This window comes from Talpa europaea (genome assembly GCF_964194135.1).
Source record: "Talpa europaea genome assembly, chromosome: 9".
Lineage (NCBI taxonomy): Eukaryota > Metazoa > Chordata > Mammalia > Eulipotyphla > Talpidae > Talpa > Talpa europaea.
The window spans coordinates 58746539-58764894 of NC_140076.1; the positions used below are offsets into that span (position 1 = coordinate 58746539).

Consider the following 18356-nt stretch of genomic DNA (forward strand, 5'->3'; position numbering starts at 1 on the left):
AATTTGACACACTTCAAACCTGAAATGAAATAACACTACAGAGGACAAAGAAATGGGTCTCCACCAAATACAAGTTCCTTATCTTCTATAAATAATTTCATTTAATTAAAAGGAGAAGGAATTCCATCCTAATCTTAAATTATAAGTGAAACAAAATAGTAATTCTAGTTTCTATTTGACAGGTTATTCAAAATACCATCTGATCTATTTTTTTCATTTACTCTGGACCATTCCAAAAAAAGCTTTCCATGGACAATAAGAATATTAGATACATTCCTCACTAGCTCATGCATAATTGGTAATTTCTCTACTTCAAAAGAAGGCCAAAAAATTATGGAAAAGTTTAAACTCTGATGCTTAACTTTCTTACATCCTGATTAAAAAGGAATAATATCTAAGAGTATATAAACCAAATAACATAATAGTAGTTACCTACAACGAATCTATCACGTTATTCCATAAAGCCAATCACACTGTTGTTTTACTATATATGCTAAGGACGTAAATATTTACATTAAGGAAGAAAAACTTACACATATGCACATAAGAGACTATGATAAGCTGTAAGAGGTGGATAATCCAATCCCCAATACTGTAAATTATTATCACTGCTGTTAAAATACCTAAAAAAAAAAAAGTACCATTACATTAATCAATATTCAGAAACAGACATAATCTAACATCTCATCTAATTAAAATGAAAAAAATATGCCACACCTAAACTTTCTTGTCTTTTCCCTCTTTGCTTAATTTTTTTAAACTCACAATTAAAAATTGAATTGAGGGCCTCCCTGGTGGCGCAAGGGGTTAAGCACCACACTATGAAGCAATCCGCAGCCTCTGCAGCACGAGTTCGATCCCTGGCCAGGGAGCAATCCAGATGGTGCAGTAGACCTCTCCTGGCTTGCCTGCTGTTCCCCTCAGCAGTGATTTTCAGTCAGTCTGCTTGTTCTGTTCCCCACTCTGTCTCTGGTAAATCCTCTCACCTCCCTCCATCTCTGGCCTGTACCCCAGCTCTTATATGAATAAATAAATCTTTTTAAAAAAATTGAATTGAGCAACTAATAACTTATTGTCTAAACCAAGTTACTCTTAGTCCAGACAATGAAAAAGGAAGCTATCAATAATTGAACCATAACAATAGATGAAAATCAAGACTGTCCCAGGCAAACAGAAACTTATTGTTATTCTATTATTAGCAGACCTTAATTGCTGACTAATGCTTATACAACAACAAAAACAATTTGCTTCTGATAGTCTAACAAATTAAAGAAATAGCAAAATAAAAATTCTAGAAAGTAAAAAATCAATACCAAAAAAACCAAAGATATTGGATAGAGAAATATCCAATATCTACCTCTTCCCGGAAGAGGTAGAATTTTTTTTTTAACTTATTTATGCATGCAAAAGCTGGAGTGTAGGCCAGAGGTGTAGGGGGTGAGAGGATTCACCAGAGACAGAGAGGGGAGCAGAACAGGCAGATCTACTGAAATACACTGCTGAGGGGAGCAGTGGGCAAGACAGGCTCTAGTCTAAATGCTTTCCATGTACCATTTTACTCAGTTCTCACAACACCCCAGGAAACTATGTATTCTATTATTTCCATTCTATAAGGGCTAAGATTGTGGCAGAGAAAGTTAAATAACTGACCAAAGGTGACACAGCTGGTAAATAGTAAAGCCAAGATCTGAACTCAGGCAGTCAGACTAGCACTTACAGTCTTTACCACATCTCATACATTCCTAACAATGGAACTCTAAAAAACCTCTGGAAGAAATACTGTTAGCCCATAAACCTCCACTGTTTGTGTCCAGCAGAGTTATAAAGGCATACAGTGCTCTGTCCTCAAATTCCAGCTGCTAACTGGATATTTATGGATAACTTTCAAGAGAGTGAAATTTCAAAGATGGGCTCACAATCAGCAAGGTAATATATGAAACATCAGTATAGAGGAAGATGATGTACAAAATAAAGGAAATGACCTATTTTCCTTTTATTAATAAATATCTTCAAATAATCTGTATTAGCTGATATAATAAATAATAAAATCAAGTTAAAAATTATCCATACCATTGTTTGATTGGTAAATTAAAAGTAATTTCTTGCCAGTGTCTCTGAGCTTCATAATCACCAAACATAGGGGGTTTTCCAGCACCTAACATGAAAGGTAAAAAGAACAAAATAACAAACTATTTTCGTATATCATGGACATTTAATTTCTCTAAATTATACAGACAGTGTAGGTTAAAGAAAAGAACACAGAAGTCGCAAAAAGAGTAAGTAAGCTGAGGTCAGAATATGAGCACTTCTAGCATAGTGAGTAGCTGGGCAAATTACTTAACCTCTTTAAGCCTTAGTATAGTAAATACAGGATCATACTTCCTACCTAGAGGACTACTGGAATAAATAAGACAACTGAAATAAAATACCTGATATAGTACCTGCACAGTGTAAAACTCAATAAAGGTTAACACTAGTTATTAATCTTAATTAGGTATTAATTAATTCATTAATAAGATAGCCACTTTTTTATTTTGTATGTATTTATACTGTCCATTAAGTCTCCTAAGACAAGAATGACAATTATCTGTATTTCACAAAATGCTTTTATAAATTAAGTAACTTATAGTCAAGTATGGAACCAAAAACAGAGTTTATGTTACAAAGACATTAGTGAAGTCAGGTAATCAGTAACAAAATGTATATTTGAACCCAGGCAGCCTGACTCCAAAATCTATGCACTTAGCTTCTCCTCTGCATTGCTTCATAACTCGGTTAATTAGGCCATAAACCTTAAATCTGTACTTTAAATGGCAAAAAGGTTAATTCCATTTCATAAATAGTAACTATTTAACTAACAATGAACTACAAAATTTTGTTAAGTCCCAAAGAGGGACAGGTATGTAAACCAGCAAGCAAAAATCAAATAAAGACAAATATACTTATTCATTCATTTGGAAGATGTATCCCACACTGGAGAGTGACATATTATCACTCACTGAAATTCAATTAAGATTTTCTCCAGCTTTGGAACACTACATTAGAACATTCTTTTTTCCACGTAATGGCTGTATTATACCAATATCCTTAATGCTTGGATCTCTATCCAAGGAGGTTACTCCTACTCTGAGCTAATAAAGGGAAAAACAGGTTAACATCTCCAAAAAAAATACACACTGAATGATTGTCACAAAGAATTACCCACAATACACATGTACACTCACACACATACACATAAATACACCCTTCTGTCTCTTTCATTTTGTATTTTCAGGATGTGCGTTGCCTAGTAGACTCTCAGCAAGGACTTGTCTTGGTATAGCAAGAATTTTAAGTTAAAAACATTTGAATTTTGGAGACCCTGATTTTCCACTTACTAGATGTGCAATATTATGCAATTTGTGGTTTGAGAGCAATTGATTACACCAAGGCTAATTTAACATGATGTCCCTATATTGACTGTTGCCCCAAAACATCTTTAAGTTACTGTCTGAAACTCCAAGCTTCTTTGTTTATGTTGCTTACTTCCTATTCATACATCTCTTCTATCAATTCCCATCTAACCTTCCAGACGCCAAATTCTCCATGAAACCATTCCTTATCAATTAAAAACATATTGATCGGGCCTCCCTGGTAGTACAAGAGGTTAAGCACAGCACTGTGAAGCTATCTGCAGCCTCTGCAACATAAGATCGAGCCCTAGTGGCCAGGGAGCTACCCACAGGACACAGCAGACCTCTCCTATCTCACCTGCTACTCCCCTCAGCAGTGTATTTCAGTCAGTCTGCCTGTTCTGTTCTCTACTCTGTCTCTGGTGAATCCTCTCACCACCACCCCCACCTCTGGCCTGTACCCCCGTTCTTGTATACATAAATCAATAAATCTTTTTTAAAAACAACACATTGATCATTAATTACTGACTTCTCACAATACTTGCATTTTCAGTGTATTTTTTACCACATGACTCTACTATTTCCTAATTGCTACCCAAGTGAGAATTTTAGTTCTATGGACAGAGAATGTGATTTTCCAGAATTGGAAAATATATTGCTAGCCTTATAGTGCATACCTACACTAGTGGCTTAAGTAACCAAATGAGAAAACAACCTACCATAGAAAGAATAAAAGGAAAGTAATTTCTTAATGAATTAACTTTTTTATGTATTTGGAGGTGGGAAGAGGGTAGCCAGAAGGAGAGAATGTTTCTATTTTAAGAAATACACAACCATTGTCTACAGCTTCTTTTGAGGGACAATGACTTATTTTTTGTGTTTCTTTTTATTTGTTTATTTTTGGACCACAGGAATAATAAAAGTCAGAGAGGATTTTAAATAGTTTCTTATACCTGAAAACTCCAACTATCTAGATTTTCTAAAATTCCTCTAGATGAGTGGTCAATGTGGAAAAATTTATTACCATTCTCTAACAAATAGAAGAATGGGTAATGACTCTCTTTAGAGTTGAGAAACAAGTTTCTATCCAGAGTCTGACCTACTTCAATAAATTCAGCTGACACTGGCTATGAAATTAGTACTTAAGTTTTTAAAACTGCTAAAGTGCCCTTAAAGCAACCCAGAAGGACAACCCAACTGTACCTAAGGGAGCTTCACTTGGGAAGGGCAAAAAGGATTCCTTCCATGGTAATTAATTCTACAAACTCATTTACATGAGAATAAGACTTATATAAAGAAAACATACTAATGTATATTTACAGAGGGTCAATTTTGTCTCATTCCCAGAAAATGAAATTAAGTACCACTTATGTCCATTTTGTAAATTGTTGAACTATTCAGGTTTATGTTGGAATTTCAAAAACTGGTAGTTTTCTTGATAATAATACAAACTAATTCCCTCATGCTGAAATTTTAAACATTCTAAGAGAAGAGAATTCAGCTAAAATTTTGCAGAATAAAATCTCCCTTTCACATGTTCCCAGTGAGTAAGGAGAAACATTACAAACAGCAATGGGTATTAAATAGGACACAGTCATACTGTAACAATAACTTGTATTTTGCAAAAAAAGGATCTATAACTTTCTCTTTCTAAACAGCCAATACAGCTTTGGAAAAAAAAATTAAGACAAAATAACCTCCCTTGGTTAAAATGTAGTGACATGCTCTGAAAACTTGAGTACCACTTTGGATCTATTAAAGAGGAATTGTGAATTTCTACTTTCACTTTTGCTGCAGGTGATGCTGCAGTTTTATTTCATGACATTTTAGTTTTCTGGCTTTTGCTGGCCTATTGGGTACTGAGAATTGTTTTTGGCAGCTGCTGAGTCAGCAGAGCAGGGGAAAGGCCTGAAGTGATCCAGGGGCCGGTACAGATGTGCTGGGGGCAGAGATGGCTGGTTCATGTTTGTGGCACCAATATCCCTCCTCTCTGGGGTTCCAGATCGGAGACCCTGCTCTCTGTACACTCTTGGTGCTTCACAAAGTGACTACCTATCCTGAAGGGTGGGGTAGGGACAGTCAGTCCCCAGCACAGTCTCATCTGGCCTGTGTGAAGCACCTCAGGCTCCTCTATCTGTTTCCCTTCAATCAATGGTAGGTGCTGACATGCCATTTACATGTTCTTTTCTTCTAAGCATATCGCTAGATTTCTCTTACTAGTGTTTACTTCATGACCTTAGTCTTCTGTGCTCATGAGTTAGATTGGTTTGCAAATTATACTTTCTTAAAATGCCTTCATCAGATTTGCAATGTAGGATATGATAGAAAATGAATTAGGGAATATAGTCTCTTTTCCTAAAATTTGGATTAGTATGTAACATGGGAATTACTGCTTTTTCTTTACATTCTTGGTAGAATTTTCTAGTAAAACTATTTGAGTCTATAGCATATTACAAACAAATTGGATTATTCTAGGACAAGGTTGGTTCAAAGCTAGAAACAAGAAAAACATACTAAATGTTTTAAAACATACATTAAAATTAAAAATAAGATAAAAATGCCTGAATCACTACTTCTATTCAAAACTGTAACAAGGTCCTAGCAATAAAAAAGAAATAAGTGCTAGTATTAGTAGAAAAGGAGAAATAAAACTGTCATAGTTCACAGATTATTTCCTTTGTAACAGAGAATTCAAAAGATCCTTCACATAAATTTATTAGAATTTTAAGATTTAGAAATATGACCAAAAATAAAATCACAAGAATTTACAAAAGCAATATTTAAAAAGATACCATCTATGATAGAAAATTTTATATATAGAGAAAATACCTATGAATATATCTAAAACAAAATTTTTGCAGAAAATTATTAAATTTTGTTGAAAGACATTAAAGAAGACTCTAAATAAATGGAGAACCATGCCATTTTAATTAATTAGAAGTCCTGGTATGGTAGTGATTGCCAATTTCCCCCAAATTAACCAATGGTACAGATGACTAGAAACCAAATAAAAATTCCAACAAGCATTTCATAGGATTTTGACAATCTGATTTTTTTATTTGACAATCTGATTTTTACAAAAGACATATCTGTGTATATATATCACTGCATAACAATGATACATTCAGCAGCTTAAAACAATATTCTTTTATTGTCTCATAGTTCTGTAGGTCAGAAGTTTGGGTGGGCTTACCTTGGTTCTATACTTAGGGTCTCACAAGGCTAAAATAAGCTATCAGTCAGTCTGGACTTTTTTTAAAAAAAAAGATTTATTGATTTATGCACACAAGAACTGGGTACAGGTCAGAAGTGAAGGGGGTGAGAGGATTCACCAGAGATAGCATGGGGAACAGAACAGGCAAATCGACTGAAATACACTGCTAAGGGGAGCAGCAGGCAAGTCAGGAGAGGTCTGCTGCGCCATGTGGGTCACCTCCATGGCCAGGGATCAAACTCATGCTATAGTGGCTGCAGATAGCTTCTTAGTGCTGTGTCTTAACCTCTTGCGCCACGAGGGAGGCCCCAGTCTGGACTTCTATTGGGAGGTCTGGGGGAAGAATTCACTACCAAGCCATTTCAAACTATCAGCACAATTCAATTCCTTATATCTGCAGAGCTGAGGTTCCTATTTCCTTGCTTCCTGTCAGCTGGGGTTACTTTCTGCAACTAAAGACCACTTGCATTCATTCCAAAATGGCCCCTCAATGTAAAGCTAGCAACAGCATCAAGTCCTTATGCCCTAAATCTCTGGAATCCCCTTATGCAAAATTCTCTTCTTTTATGGACTCATGGGATTACATTGGGCATACCTGGATAATCCAACTCAATCTCCCTATCTTAAAATTGCCCATGCTGTATTACATAACATAATGACTCCCAAGGGAGATCTCAATTTCACAGATTCTAGAGATTGAGGCAGATATCTTTGGAGGGCCGTTTTAGAATTCTGCCTACAAAATGACATAACAAAGTCAAGAAAAACTAAAACATTCCTAAAGCAGAACTATTAGGTGGGAGAAATTGCCTCACAAAATATCAAAACTTATTATGAAACTATAGTGATAATACACAGTAGTTTGAACCAATATATCAGAATGGAGAGTCAGAAACAGACAACTGTATGTATGAAAACCTGAGAAGCGATAGTCTGTTTCAATAAATGAGCTGAGACAATTATCCATGTGGGAAAAAATTTCAATGGATCCCTAGCTCGCATGCTATACACAAAAATCAACTCTAAGATATAAAAAGCACAAATCATAAAGAAAAATGATTGATAAATTCCACCATTTTTAAATCAAAAATTCCTGTTCTTCAAAAGACACCTTAAAGTTAAAATTAATCCTAACCCCAGTCAGGACCACACTCCATTAATTCTCCCTCCCTTTCTCTCAGATCATGCCCAATCTTATTCTTCTCCACTGGCCTCTTCCTTTCAATCCAGTAACACCCCTTCTCTACCCCAAACATCAAAAAAGCATCCGTTGGTTCTATGCTCCCCTTCTAGTACTAGTTCACTTCTGTCTTCAATGCCTACTACATAATCATTTCTCAATTTGTAATCTTCCTGGTTAGAATACATTTTAGTTTTCTTACAAGCCCAGTTAACTCTTAAACATATTCTTTTTATTACAACTAGATGTTTAAATGCATTTTCTTGACCACACCAAGAGTATGAAATTGTTCCATCCCAGTCAGAAAACTGTAAACTATCACAAAAGGAAAAAAACACCTATTCAAAGGAGGATTTGTCTACATTTTTAACAGCAAAAATTTGTTACCTGAATAAGAATTAAGAGAAACTGTCCACCGTACTGCTAGTCCTATTAAGACCACAACTGTCATCAAGTACCATTTCTCCATAGTTCTTCAAATTTAGGGAGGGGGAAAAAAACAGGAGCTGGGTCAGAATACTTTCAACATGCAATCAGTCACTTCTTTTCTTGACCAGAAAACTGTTCTCAATCCTCTGAAATTAAGTTTGAGATGATTTTAAGTGATACTTCTTTTCTGAGCAGTTGAATATATTGATGTTTATGTCTTTGAAGAGAGAGTCTGGAGGAAAAAAAAACAAAACACAAAAAACATACCAACGTTTAGTAACATTAAACCAAATAGAAAGATGGAGATTTGGGGAGCAGGGAGTGGGGGGAGATAAAGAGGAGAGGGAATAGTTTTATTACTTTATTCCTAGTCTTCTAGTTGGTAAACAGACCTCAAAAGGTAGCTCTCCCTTTTATATGGGACTTAATAGACTAAAGATATAGTAAAGATTTGGCCTCACAAGAGACAACAGACATATGTAGATAATGCAAGAGCATATTCTCCTACAGGTAGAAAAATTAGACCACAAAAGTAAACAAAGGGGTGATTTATCTTTGGTACAGAGAGAATGAGGAATTTGTATTGAGTTTCAGAAAGTCTTCCACTGAAGTAATTTTTGTAGTTTGTTTTTACTTCATTTTTTCCCAAAATATACTTGCACTAACCATATCAACCTTCCTTCTTTGAGAATGAACTCTTCCAAGAATGTATAAGAATAGGGCCTCCCTGGTGGCGCAAGGGGTTAAGACGCAATCTATGAAGCAATCTACAGCCTCTGCAGCAGTAGTTCGATTCCTGACCAGGGAGCAACCCACATGGCGCAGCAGACCTCTCCTGACTGGCCTGCTGCCCCCTCAGCAGTGTATTTCAGTCAATCTGCCTGTTCTGTTCCCCACTCTGTATCTGGTGGATCCTCCCAACCCCCACGCCTCTGGCCTGTACCCCAGTTCTTATATGTATAAATAAATAAATCTTTAAAAAAAAAAATCTATAAGAATAGCCCAAATACTAAAGCAGTAAGAAGCAATTAGCAACTCATATGTTTCACTTTTTCCCATAGGTTAGGGATTTAAAAGTAAAAAACAAATAGAAATTTTCCTATTTTCTTTGAAAAATTGTGGATCATTTTAACCACAGAATTCAGAAAAGTATAATTAATAAATCAATTGAAAATTTTAGGGAAATTTTGGCTCACTTCACCTAATGGACAAAAATTACCTTATTTAAAATAGCAAAAACTCTAGAACTAATGAAGTCTAGAGTCTCAATCAAACAGAATGACTCAAAGCACTTATGAAGGCTAAGTATATTATTCAAATATTGATTATATAAAGCCCCTTTCTTTTTCCTTCTTCCTACTGCATCCACTTTGATCATTTTACTATTCAGTGGAACATCTATCACACAGGCAAATTTAAAGGAAAAAATTAAAATTAAATCACTTTCTGGTGTTGACTCTGAATTTGACAAAGGTTATAGAGGCTATTATATACTATTCAAATTCTCAAAAAATTCCTTTTATCAACATACTGTACTATAAGTCCCAGAATTGCAATATAACACTCTATTTTCTGAAAACAGCATATATTTTCTAACGTTTAAAATGATTATACAAATGTTAAATCCTGGATTCTAAAATACAACTTACCTCAGAAATTTAAATCACTATTATGACCAAGTTAATATTCTACTTCCACATAATCAGATTTAAGTACTTCTCTAGGAATCTGAAGTAACAAAATAACACCACCAGTAATAATAATCACAACGAAGTTATAGAGAACATAATATTTAACTTATATCATGCTGATCAAGTCAGCAAAGAGCATCGTGGTGGGATAACAAATAGATGAAAGAATCATATCAAAAAAGATTTGGACAGCATCTATAACAGACCAAATCTTTACTCCAGAAATCATGACAGGAATAAATTCAACTAAATTCAAGTCATGCACTTAAATGTGAAAAAACCCAACAAATTAACTGCATGAGTACTAAATAGAAGACAACAATAACAGAGGATAACTACCAGTTCCATATGATGAATCCAGAGCTGAGGACCAGCATTACAGGTATTTTGATTACACATTAGGAAAGCTTTTCTAACAATTAGCGTTGTCCAAAAATGAACTCTCCTTAACAGTTTCAAGTAGAAGTTGAGCATCTTGACAAAAATGAGTGCATGAAATAGATGACTAATTTCTAAAGTGTCTTCTAAATCTGATTTTGGAAGCATATTATGTGTCTGAATTAACAAAAATCCTGATACTACAAAAGATTTGGTATGCCAATATTTTGTATCCCCTACTTCCCAATGGTTGAGCAGTATTGCCTGTGGGTCTGCTAGACTTAAGAGGCTTGTTCAACCACCATTATGGTTACCTGCAGTTCTGCATTCCTACACAAAGGTCAGAACTGTCCAGTCACAGTAACATGAGCCAAACTTACAAGGTACCTTTCATATCAATCAAGAGCAAAAAGCTTGATCACTCTGGGAAGGGTGTGGATCAAGAGGTATGACCAGGAACGCGGAGGGGGAAGGGGGGCTGGGGGGGGTGAGGACAGATGGATAAACTTACTCACGACTCATACATCATGAAGTATGACCAGGAATGCCCAGGGGGCCAAGGATTGATGTATGACAAGGGACCCCAGAAGCTGATCAGTGGAATGCTGTGTTGATAAGATTAGGACCCTGGCCGGGGGTCTGAGGTCTAGTTCTGATTACAACACTTGGTCATCAAGCTGATAACATGGTCAGCAGAATCATGTACCCCAAGCCCTAGATAACATTCCTGAGTTTCACCCATCCTTTTCTCCTTGTCCTAACGCACATAGCTGATGCTCTATGATTATTCTATCAATAAAAACGGCCAGGATCTTGCTCTCAGCAGCATCCTGCCTTGAGTAGCCTGCTCCACAACTCCCATGTCTTTGTCAGTGTGGTGTTGCCCGACGCAACAATTGCCATTTTTGTAGACCTTCCCATCCTTCACAAGTGGTTCAGTTAGCAACTGAAGCATACCAAAAATATCTTTTCCAAGAGCTATTATACTTTAGAGTAAAACCCAAATACCCTCACCATAAGACATTCTAACATCTGACCACTGTCTGCCTAATTTTATCTCCTTCCACTTTCCTACAAAGTGTTCGCTCTGTTCATAGGATCTATCAGGTTCCCCTGTACCTCTGTTCCTCTCTATTCCTTCTGCTTGGAATGCTCTTAACCCAGCTCACTGGCATTTGTGTAATCTCTCTTCTCCTCAAGAAGATCAAGATAGAGCTTCCATATGATCCAGCAATTCCACTCCAAGGTATTTACCCAAAGGACACAGAAACATTAATTCCAAAGAGCACCCGCACCCCTATGTTTATAGCAGCACTATTTACAATAGCTAAGCTTTGGAAACAACCCAAATGCCCCAAAATAGATGACTGGATCAAGAAGATGTGGTACATATACACCATGGAATATTACTCAGCATTCAAAAAAGATAAACACATGCAATTTGCAGCAACATGGATGGAGTGGAAGGGATCATGCTCAGTGAAATAAGCCAGAAAGAAAAAGAAAAATACCGGATGGTCTCACTCATAGCAGGAATCTAGAAAACCTAAATAAGGGACCAGGAAAAGGAATAACTATAAGAAAGAAAAAAATCAAAATCAACAAACAACTATGAAAGAGACACACTTTGGGGGTGCGGGGAAAGGAGGGATGGGGGTCAAAATCAGGGGGCTGCAATTGTAAGGGGAATATAAAAATTAAAAAAAAAAATCATCCCTGATCACCCTACTAAAGTTTCCACCTCTTACTATTTGTACCACTACCTTCTTTGATTTTCTTTCTAATTCTCTTCACGCAACATGGAGCGGCCTCACAAATGCAATTTTCAGTTAAAAAAAAAAAAAAAGCTCGACATCAAAGAACACATAATCATATGTGAAAGAAGATCAAAGAACACAGAACATGTGTTCTTCCATTTATGAAAGGCTCATAAATTGGTAAAATTAATCTATGATGTTAGAAATCAGGAAAGAGGTTACCTTTGGGGAGAAAAGAGGAAACTGATGATAAGGAAAAGTCCATAGGGAGGTCTTCTGAGAAAACGTTTCTCGATTTGAATGGTGGCCTAAGGTATGCGTTTATGATAAACCAACAAGTTACAGTTTATGGTTTGTGTAGTCTTTTCCTGTACATGTTATACGCCAAGTCTAAAAAGTTTAAAAATAAATTACTACAACTATTTGCCAACTAGAATACAGACTCCATGCAAGCAGGGCTCCCCTCCTGTCTTATCGTTGCTCTGTTCCTATACACTTAGAACAACGTTGGCCGAAATCAAGTACTCCTGAAGTATTTGCTGACTGGAGATCTTCATCAGTGTGAAGAGGGGGGTATCTAATTCCTTGAGTCCTTTGTGGTTAAAGATACTGTGTAAGACTTTTAACAGATGTCTTCTTGACAGTACAAAGGGAGTCTACTGCTTTTTCCATCTGCAAAGCCAGTACCGTAACTTTCTAATCCGTCCACAAGCCACGAAGTTGCCAGTTTTCCGTCCTGCTTTGCTTACAGGGTGGCATCTCGACCAGACAGGCGCCCATTCCCCAAGGCCGAATTTGTTCCTTTTAATGGGAAAGGCCCGTCCCCCGGAGTGGACACGAGCCTCTCGGAGCGCCACCAATCCCAGGTGAGCAAGGCTGAGCTGAGAAAAGGGCACCTGCTTTCTCCATGGGGCCCGACCCTCAGGATCGCAGGCCCCAGGGCTCGGGGCCGCTGCAGCCGAGGGATCCCACCGCCATCCCCGCGTCCGCTCCTCGCCGCCCCCAGCGAGCCTGCGGGCTGGGCTGGCGGCCGCGCACAAAATCCCCGAGCGGAGCGGCGACCCGAGCCCCGGCACCAGCTTGTGCGCAGGTTCGCGGCGGGTGTCGCGCCCCCAGCCCCTCCCGACAACGGCCGCGCTCGCCAGCACCCCCAGGGAAGCCGGCCTCTTACCCGGCCGCCCGCCGAAGATTGGGATTCGCGCCTGCCACAAGTGCCACGAATGCGCCTGCGCGCGCGCCCCCGCGACAGCGTACCCCTGCGGACTTCCGCCTCCGCGTGCTCGCGCACGTTAGCGCGCCCGGCGCGGGAGCGAGCCCGTCGAGCGTGAGGGGAGGGGCCTGGGGAGGGGCGGGGCAAAGGCGCGGAGAGGTGGCAGCTGGTTTGAGAGGCGGGCACAAGCGAAAGGAACCCGAGAGGCCTCCGGTCTCGGGTTAGGTTTGGGGCAGGTGGAAAGCCCCTTGCTCGTCTTTCCTAGGACCGTGGCCAAGGCCTGAGCGGCTACTTAGGCCACGAATTCCAGTCAGGGGCGCGACCTGGCTTGCTTCACTGAATGGCGAGCCCTTGGCTAGTACCACAGGGCAGTACGTCCTATGCCCTCACAGAGCCAGAAGCCAGCCTCTTCACGTCTTCAACGCCAGGCTGGTTAGAATGCACAAAGTCTGGGAAGTCACTTCATCTAAGAAATAGTCAGCCTCCCACCGTTTTCAAGAACCTGTGGGTCATGTTCAACAGTCCTGGGGCCTCCATGGTGGCGCAAGGGGTTAAGCTGGCGCAAGGGGTTAAGCTATCCGCAGCCTCGGCAGCACGAGTTCGATCCCCGGCCGGCCGGGAGCAACCCACATGGCGCGGCAGACCTCTCCTGTCTCACCCGCTGCTCCCCTCAGCAGTGTGTTTCAGTCAGTCTGCCTGTTCTGTTCCCCAGTCTGGTGAATTCTCTCTCTCTCTCTCTCTCTCTCTCTCTCTCTCTCTCTCTCTCTCTCTCTCTCTCTCGTGCGCGCGCACCCCTCTGGCCTATACCCTATATCCCAGCTCTTGTATGCATAAATAAATAAATCTTAAAAAAAAAAAAAAGAACAGCCCTGCTTATGAGTAGCCATCACCTGTTTCTCATCGTACAGCTTAGATCACCTATTCTGAAACTTGTCAAAAATAATTACATTCCACTCTTTTGTTCAGAAAATGTCTTCATTCCCCATTACTGAATCCTGTCTTTTTGTATAAGTCAACCCCTCTAACTTAAAATCTCTGCCATCAGCAGATATTGGGCTATGGCTTTATACTAGTTAGATTTCAATGAGTTTTTGGATCTTGGTGGTTTCACCTGTGAATTAAGGGAGAGGGACTAGGTCAACTTCCACATCTAAAATTTTCTAGGGCCTCCCCGGTGGCGCAGCGGTTGAGCGCTGGGTTGCGAAGCTGCCCGCGGCCTCTGCAGCGCCGGTTCGATCCCTGGCTGCTCCCCGGCCACCAGAGGAGGGTCCCACATGGCGTGCAGAACTCTCCTGCCGCCCGCTGCTCCCCTCAGCAGTGTACTTCGGTCCTTCTGCCTGCTCTGCTCCCCGCTCTGGCTCTGGTGAATTCTCTCACCCTCCCGCGCTTCTGACTGTACCCAGTGCATGTATAAACAAAACAAACAAGCCAGCAAACAAATAAATAAAGCATGCCTCTATTTAAAAAAAATAAAATAAAATAAAATAAAATTTTCTATTACGTTCCAAAGACCACCAGTGCTGGAAATATCTCAATGCCCTCAAGAGATTTAATTCTCACTGGAAAGATACTTTCATGCATTAAGGGATAGAAAGCAATAAAAGGGAGCACATGCTACATGTCAGGTTACTGGTTTATACATATTAAGTGCTGTAGGAATTCAAAGAAAGTCCACGATAGACTTAGAACTATCAGGAAATGCTTTCCCTATCAAAGTTAGTTGAGCTTTGAAGGAAAGCCTAGGCTTTCATGAGCCAAGAGGATGGGAGTAGGAATCTAGACAAAGGAAATTATTCAAGTCAAAAATGTAGCAGCTGAAAATTGCAGAACATTTCCTCTAGTTTAGATGCTGGGTATAGGGTAAGTGAAAAAGTATCAGGCTTTTCTGTCCTCCCGCCATTAGGATTGATGATGGATCCTTGTGGTCCTGAGTGCATGCCTGATGGCGGGCTCCTGGAGTAGGGTGTGGACATGCGTAAGTGGATACACCTGTGCTGAGAGACTGGGCTTATAAGGGCAGCATCATGGGGATGCCAGTAGAGCAAAGAGCAGAGAACAAGGCCACAAGAGAACGCCAGGAGAGCCCAGAGTGAAGACTTGCTGGGGGCTGGGAGGCCTGCCAGCCTCCCGCCCCCCCCCCACGGGCACCCCTGCCTGCTGTGTACCCAGTAAAATCCCAGTAAAAGCCTGCAAAAGCCACCGAGGGCTGAGGGCTCCAGGACACTCTTCTCCTTACCCTGTCTGCTCGGATCATAGAAAACCTGCACTGTGCCCATTCCTGCCACTACACTAGGTGAAGAACCAGAAAGAAATAACTGTGGAGAGTGTTGAATACCTGGCTGTGTTTGGAATTCAATTATCAAGGGGTCATTAAATAGCTGAGAGTCACTTGTACAGTAATAGAGAAATTTTTTTTAAAGATTTATTTATTTATGCATACAAGAACTGGAGTACAGGCCAGAGGTACAGGAAGTGAGAGGATTCACCAGAGACAGAGTGGGGACCAAAACAGGCAGATCTACTAAAATACACTGCTGAAGGGAGCAGCGGGCGAGGCAGGAGAGGTCTGCTGCGTCATGTGGGTTTACTAAAGAAAATGTCAAGTGATAATAATGGATAAGCTGAATCAAAGAAAGAAGTAGAACCCATAGTAATCCAAGCATAATTAAACAAGGATCTGATGGTAATAGTGGAATGCAAAAAAACAGATCAGGGAGAATGTACCAGTTTTGGTGGCGTGCCAGATGTGTAAAAGAAATGAAACAAGTGGTGGTACAAGGGGTTAAATCTCAGTGGATCCCCTGCCTGGGAGCTAACCCACATATGACAGCAGACCTCTCTGGTCTTGCCAGCTACTTCCCTCACCAGTATATTTCAGTAGATCCACCTGTTCTGCTCACCACTCTGGCTCTGGTGAATCCTCTTACCCCCCTCACACCTCTGGCCTACACCCCAGTTCTTGTATGGATAAATAAATAAAAATAAATTTTTAGGGGCAGCCATTGCAGCATGTGTTCAATCTCTAGCCAGGGAGATGACCCATATGACTCAGCAGACCTCTCCTGTCTTGCACGCTGCTCCCCTCAGCAGCATATTTCAGTTCTGCCCGTTCTGCCCCTCACTCTGTCTCTGGTGAATCCTCTCACCACCTTGTTCCTCACCCCCACCCTCACACCCCCCACCTCTGGCCTACACCCCAGCTCTTGTATGCATAAATAAAATAATCTTTAAAAAAAAAACAACTGTACAATTTAGCAATAAAAATAAAACCCAATTAATAAATAGGAAGTGGGACTAAACAGACAGTCACACAAAGAAGATATACAGAAGGCCAATAGATATATGAAAAAATGGTCATCATTGCTTTTAAAAGGGAAAATGCAGGTCATCTCACACCTAAAAGAAAGGCATATATTAAAAAGACCCCCAACAACAAGTACTGCAGAGAATATAGACAAAGAGGAACTCTACTACACTATTGGTGGGATGTAAACTAATGGAAAGTGATCTGTACTTATCTTTAAAAACTAAAAAGAAAAAAAAAACCTAATCTAAAAATGAAAATACCATGTGACACAGTAATCCCACTCTTAGGTATCTATCCAAAGAATTTAAAACCATCCACCCAAAATATTTTATGCTCTACACTGTTTATTGCAGTATTATTTATAGTAGCTGGGGCAGGGAAACAACCTAAAGGATTGGATCATGAAAATGTGGTATATTTATCCAAAGGAATACTACTCAGCTATAAGGAAAGATGAAATGTTGCCACTTACAACAAAATGGAAGGAGTTCAAGGAAATTGTCTCCAGTAAAGCAAGTGAGATTGACAAAGACAAAGACAAATATAGGATATTTACACTGTGACTGAATCAACAAAGCAAAATACATATAAAAAGAAATTTCTGAGGTTAAGAGGGAAGAGAAGGAAGAAAGCATTAAAGGGGTATTTCAGACGGTGGTGGGAATTTTTTTTTAAATATGCAAAATGAATGAATGAATGAATGAAAAATTTAAAAAGAAAATGTCAAAAATGGAGGAAACAGGGCCTCCCCTGGTGGCACAGTGGTTGAGCACTGGGTTGCGAGGCTGCCTGCAGCCTCTGCAGCGCCAATTCGATCCATTGGCAAGGGTCCCACAAAAAAAAAAAAAAAAAATATATATATATATATATATATATATATATGGAGGAAACACTAGCAAACCACTCTGTATTTTGTTGTTTTTTTTTTAAGATTTATCTATTTATGCATACAAGATCTGGGGTACAGGCCAGAGGTGTGGCGGTGAGAGGATTCACCAGAGACAGAATTGGGAACAGAACAGCAGACTGACTGAAATACACTGCTGAAGGAAGCAGCGAATGAGTCAGGAGAGGTCTGCTGCGCCATGTTGGGTTTCTCCCTGGCCAGGGATTGAACTCATGCTGCAGCGGCTGTGGAGAGCTTTATAGGTTGCATTTTAACCCCTTGCGCCACCTGGGAGGCCCAGTAACTTAGTCTTCAGTTTATAAACCAGTGTTCTATGGAGCCCAGCAGAATATAAATCATTATTTTTTACTGTCAATTTCAGGTGTCACTTGGAATATTATTCTCACATAAATGCATATTTTCAACTATGTATTGAATACATAGTTGTGTTGTACATGTATTGAATACATATGTAATAATACACATAATTTTTTATATGAACCATACATACATATTCTGTCCACATGGTCCACACAATGATGTTGTAACAGAATCTAGGGATAATTCTAAGTGCATACATTCATATTTTAATATCTTTATATCTAGATATAAAGCACTAGAAATATAAATCTATAAAAATTCACAGATACAATTTGCTGTAGAAGTGTAAATACTATGAAATCATGAAATTTTATAACTTTTTTAATTATTTAAACCATTGGAATGATGCTGGTCTTTACAGATAAAAAGAGTTCTTTACTGTAGCAATATAATGTATTCATTGGTTCATGGTCCCCAAATCTCCAAGGAGTGTCACAAATCTACATCTCTCTCAGCCAGGATTTTGAATTTAAATTTAAATATATGATATATGATATAGCTTAGCCCAAAATAGTTTAGAGAATTATGACC

General features: G+C 39.3%; 1 protein-coding gene across 1 annotated transcript in view; it reads right to left on the reverse strand.

Moving 5' to 3' along the window:
* The window catches only part of ALG6 (ALG6 alpha-1,3-glucosyltransferase), a gene marked incomplete at both ends in the record, with an annotated part of 31367 nt that extends 23112 nt beyond the window's left edge, over positions 1-8255 (reverse strand). The window contains 3 exons of the mRNA XM_084242362.1: positions 534-623; positions 2071-2155; positions 8174-8255. Coding sequence (XP_084098488.1) covers positions 534-623; positions 2071-2155; positions 8174-8255 — 257 coding nt within the window. The remainder of the gene's footprint in view (positions 1-533; positions 624-2070; positions 2156-8173) is intronic.
* Between the last annotated feature and the right edge of the window lie 10101 nt (positions 8256-18356).